Genomic DNA, 5,582 nt, shown 5'->3' with positions numbered 1-5,582 from the left:
GCAGTTCAATCCCCCAGCACCACATGCCAGCCAGCCCTGCCCCCTGGTGGGCTGAGCTGGCCACACACACACACACACACACACACACACACACACAATTAATTAAAATTTTAAATAAATAAAAGAAATCCAATTAAAACTAGTGTATACTAATTTCTAAAAAACTAAATACGCTAAAATTAAAAAGTTGGATTAAACAGTTACATTGGTAAAAGTGATAGGACCATTAGCTGGTATGATATCTAACAAGGGTAGTAAGTTAAAAATTCATATATAGTACCCTAGAAATTTGTCTAGTAAACATGTTTGCCTATGCATGAAATATGAAATGAGTATGTATAAAAATTTCAATGTAGAGTCGGCCAGATAGCTCAGCATATTAAAGCACCTGCTTAAGCAGATGCAGGGACTGGGGTTTGATCCCCAGCATGCTGTGCTGGCCCCACCCCCAGGGCGCACTGAGATGGCATTTGAGATTGGGCATGGTGGTGCATGCCTGTAATCCCAGCACTTGGGAGGCTGAAAACAGGAGAATCACTATGAGTCTGATCTCTGTAGTGAGGCCCTTTACTAAATACATAAAAAAATTCAATGTAACATTTATTTATATTATCCAAAGATTAAAAAGGCACCAAGTGCCCACCAACAGTATTCTAATATAGAATGCTCTTCTAGACAGACTTTTAAATGAAAAACAATCATAGGACAGCATGTTGATATGCTACTATTTAAAATAAATCAGGTAGATTTACTAAATGACAAAAACTGTCATCCCAGCCCTCTGGGAGGTTTGAGCCAACAGGATCACTAGATTGAGCCCAGCCTGGGTAAGGTGATGACTTAGTGAGACCCTGTCTCAAAGTACAAAATGAAAAACAGACTCAGGAGGTAGTTCAGTGGTAAGGCCCTGGGTACAATCCCTGGTATGGCAGAAAAAAATCAGTAAAATATACATGTAATTTTGTACATATATCTTTGGACTTCTTAGAATATTTTGGAATTATACGAAAGAAAATTGTGACAAGTCATTGTTTTGGGAAAGAGCTTTTGGAAAAGAGATAGACCATGTATTTTTTTGTACTATGTTTTATCCCAGTAACATTCTTCTTGTTATACAGCTATATCTGAAATGATCATTAGAGGCATAACTGCATAACAAGATGTACAGTATCATGATGTATAGATTGCTGTTGACATAATTGATTGATTCATTTAGGAATTACATTAATTCATTGTCATATTCCAAACTAAGAGCCAAGAGCGGCACATGCCTGTAATCACAGCACTTGGGAGGAAGAGGCAAAAGGATTATGAGTCTATGGCCAGCCTAGACTACATAGTAAGTTCAAGGCTGACCTAGACTATATAGTAAGACCCTGTGTCAAAAAGAAAGAAACAGGGGCAGGTGAGATGGCTCAGTGGTCTAAAGCACCTACTTGGAACAAGCTTGGCAAAGCACAGGGACCGCGGTTCAATCCCCCAGCACCACATGCCAGCCAACCCCACCCCCTGGTGGGCTGAGCTGGCCACACACACACACACACACACACACACAATAAATAAAATAAAATAAAATAATAATTTTAAAAAAAGAAAGAAACAAAGAAATCCAAACTAAGAAGTGTCTCTCAGCTGACGGCCTTATAATACACAGTGACAATGTGCTGTATTTCTCATTCATTCTGGGTACTAAAAAGTAGAAAGCCACATTGTGTCCAAAGCAGTAGCTTCCTATATTCTAGCACAATTACTACTTTTTTGAACTCCCTTAGTATACTTATTTTTGTATTGGTTTTGGATTTTTTATATCAGCTTTTGCCTTTCATCATATTTTTAGAGTGTAAGTAGATTGCCCTTTGTTAAAATGTAAGTGTACTAGTAAGGATGAGTACCAATTTGTTTAAGTGGGAAAAATAATATTTTTATATTCATATTGTAATTCTAAGTCCTACCTTCAAAACTCCAAATTAACCAGGCATTTTATTTATTAAGATTATTTTTAGTTTAAATAGATAACTACAAAAACAGCTGGAAAGGGCTGCTCTTATTATGCAGTCTGTATTAGAATTGTATAAATTTACCTTTCTTTAAAAAATAGATCATTACTTCTTGCTGATCTTGACAAAGAAGAAAAGGAAAAGGACTGGTATTATGCTCAACTTCAGAATCTCACTAAAAGAATAGATAGTCTTCCTTTAACTGAAAATGTAAGTAACTTGACAGTAAATTTATTTTAGAGTTTAATAATTTGATCCCTCTCTACCCAACCTCGCCATGTTAACTGTTTTGTATATGTGATGGCACATGGTAACAAAGCTTCTGAAATACATTAATAATCTCAACATTGTATTTAACTGTTGTCTATAAATATTTGATGTATTTTTTAAAAGAGAAAATAGACTAGTTAAAATATAACTTGCTTTCTTAGCTTATTTTCATTACCAATAGCACTTTTGAAAGATGTTGGATGAAATCATAGACATAAAAAGAAGGAAGACTTTCTCTTAGTTTTTACATATACTAAACCTGAATAGCGGTTGGTTGGCAGGAATTAGGAGAGGTTTTAAGTGCTCACTTTCCCTGAACAGTCATTCAGGATTTTGAGAGGAAGAGTGAGGCTTCCTCTTCCTATATCCTTAAAATTTTCTTGGACATTAAGGAAACATAAGTGGTGGAAGATGTTTATTGGAGAATTGTTAGCAGATAAAGATTAGGAATCCAGAAGGATTTGAGGGGTGGTAATAAACAAAATTACCACAGCATAATTTTGCTCACTATTGACTTTGATAGAGAATATGTAAAATCCAGTGTGTCTCCATGCAGTAAGTGTTAGGAAAAGACTTAAGTATATATGACAAATCAAGAACATTTGGTTATTATCTGAAATATCAGTTGTCAGATGAATTTATCATTAAATATTAATCACATTGATTTAATAGGCTATCTAAGGCATTATTATGGACCACTAGCAACGTTTAACAAACTTTAACTTGCTTGTATTTTGTAACTTTAATTATACAAATTTTGGTGTCATATAGAACACTTTTATACGGAAAAATACTTAAAAGACACTGCTTGAAACATCAGCTCCAACCCATATTGTTGCAACATACTGTGGTCATGTTCAGCCATTTTTTAGGGGATAGTTAGGAAGTGGGGGACAATGAGTGAAGGGTCAGCTGGGTCAGTGAGCATAAGAAATAACATGCAGACTATTTCATCTGTAACATAGCCCAGAATTTGATTATGCATGTAGGGATACATTCTGCATAAAATGTTTTGTGTATGTTTCAAGATAAGAGGATAAAAACTACTCTAATATAAAATGGCAATGTGGTTTGGAGTTCTTAGTGAGTCAAACATGAAATATGGGTGTTCTGTAGGCACACAGAACATGAAAAGTCTGTAACACTTCTCCATTCCCTTTATTGCCCTTTATAACTCTTTACCTATTATTTTATCTAACGGTATTTTATTTTTCCACATTTTATCTTTTTATATCCCTAGCATTATTACAGTGCCTGGAAATTTTGTGTGTGTGTGTGTGTGTGCACCTGGAATTTTAATGAGAGGCCTAATAAGTTTTTGAATGAGTTATTACCTATACTATGAAGAAGTACTTTTTATTTTATCTTTGCTTCACTTTTGGAATTTTATCAAAGTCTTGTTGACTTTGCTGGGGTTTTTTTTTTATTATATCACTTATAGGCTTTTCCTTACGTCACTTTTTTTACTTTATAAATGGAAAAGTTCTGTTTAATCTGTTGTGTATAAAAGTCTGTACTTTACAATATAATAAAAACTTGAAGATGATGGGCCTTTTTCTTGATTTTTCTTAATGTTGTCCATATTAATATTCTAGTTCTTAATAATTAGAAATAATGCATCTTCAGTAAGTAAGAATCACAAGGGAAGTAGAGTTAGGCTCACTATAACTGGACCAGTTACATATTTTAAATAAAACAGTCCAATTGAATTAAACATTTGTGAATTTAGGACAATCAGTATTCTAACTCCCTATCACATCAGCAAGTCAGACTGAGCCTAGCCTCTATAATGAAATTTTAGGCTACTAGAGGAAAAATAGTTTTTCCATACACAAAGACTTACATGTTTGCTTATCCATTTTCTTATTGGTACTTACACACTTTGTTTTACTAATAAATATACAAACACAGTGAGATATTAATACTTTATGTTATTTGTGGTCTTAGTTTTCCTTACAAACTGATATGACCAGAAGGCAATTGGAATATGAAGCAAGGCAGATCAGAGTTGCAATGGAAGAGCAACTGGGCACATGCCAGGATATGGAAAAGCGAGCACAGGTAACTTAGGTGCATTTTAACTACAAAGATGATAGCTGTGTTGACATTGTTAACATTTTGTTACTGGGGCAAGAAATATGGCTCAATGGTAGAACATTTACCTAACGTGCAAAAGGCCCTGAGTTTGACTCCCAGGGCACAAAAGAAAAAGAAATATGTCTGTTGCATATGTGTATACACACATACACACGTATGCACATACATAAGTCTTATCTTTATGCTGGCTGCTGAACTCTAGAACCCACATTCACACAATTCTGCCTCCTTCATATATTTCCTTTCCCCCCGTATTCTGTTCTACCTTGGAATTACAAGGAAAAGAAAGCTGTTTGTCTTTCAGTGGCTTATAGCAAGCTTCAGCTCTCCAGGATTTCTACTTGTTAATCTAAATATGTGGAGCCAGAAATCAGTTCAATGGCACTGTACTTGGTTGATAAGCGTGAGACCATGAGTTCAATTCCCAGTACCAAAAAAAGTCTAAATATCTGTAATGACATTCAGAATATGTGACTGTTGGGGCCGGGGAGAGGGCTCAGTGGAATAAGCACTTCCCTGGCAAGCTCAGGGGCCTGAGTTCAATCCCCAGTTCCGCAAAAAAAAAAAAAAAAAAAAAATGTGACTGTTTTTCAAAATCTATACTTCACAAAAAGGCAACTCAGAAAAAAAAGGGGGGAAGGGAAAGATACATGCACACAATAAAAAAGATAATTGTACCACTAATTTCTATTGGTTTGTTGAAAGGAACAGTTATGCTTAAAAAATTTTTATGAATTTTGCATGCCTATATTGAGCATGCCTATATTTATGAATTTTGCATGCCTATATTGAGCAACTACTTTGAAGGTAGCAATATGCCATATAACCATTGTTGATTTCCTATCTTACTTTGTAATTCTGTATCATTTTTAATTTTTTTATTCTTTTTTAAAAAAGAAAACTTGTTCAATAGGATAATAGAAAAAATGGAGAAAAATTAGGAGATATGAAATAAGTCAGGTGGAGAACATTCTCATATTTCTACCCTGAACTAATATCAAGAAAAGAGGGCTGGGGAGATAGCTCAGTGGCATAAGTGCTTGACTGGCAACCACAAGGTCCCAAGTTCATTCCCCAGTACTGCAAAAATAAAACAATTTTTAAAAAATAGAGACAACATTGGCCAAGCAGTGGCCGTGACTCATCCACATGGCTGCACTGACAAAGGTTCTACAATCTGAGGTACAGGATCTCAGGATAAATCCTGAGGGGATTTCA

The 5,582-nt window shown here is 35.1% G+C and overlaps 1 protein-coding gene across 12 annotated transcripts in view; it reads left to right on the top strand.

Moving 5' to 3' along the window:
- Apc (APC, WNT signaling pathway regulator) overlaps positions 1-5,582 on the top strand; it is a 145,053-nt gene that overhangs the window by 89,378 nt on the left and 50,093 nt on the right. For all 12 annotated transcript variants that reach the window (XM_023703335.1, XM_023703337.1, XM_023703339.1 and 9 more), the window contains 2 exons: positions 2,099-2,207; positions 4,215-4,328. In XM_023703335.1, the coding sequence (XP_023559103.1) occupies positions 2,099-2,207; positions 4,215-4,328 (223 nt within the window). The remainder of the gene's footprint in view (positions 1-2,098; positions 2,208-4,214; positions 4,329-5,582) is intronic.

The sequence above is a fragment of the Octodon degus genome, unplaced genomic scaffold, assembly GCF_000260255.1.
Source record: "Octodon degus isolate 3935 unplaced genomic scaffold, OctDeg1.0 scaffold00169, whole genome shotgun sequence".
NCBI lineage: Eukaryota > Metazoa > Chordata > Mammalia > Rodentia > Octodontidae > Octodon > Octodon degus.
Note: the sequence above shows the minus strand (reverse complement) of the source record. Positions and strands in the feature narration are given on the sequence as shown.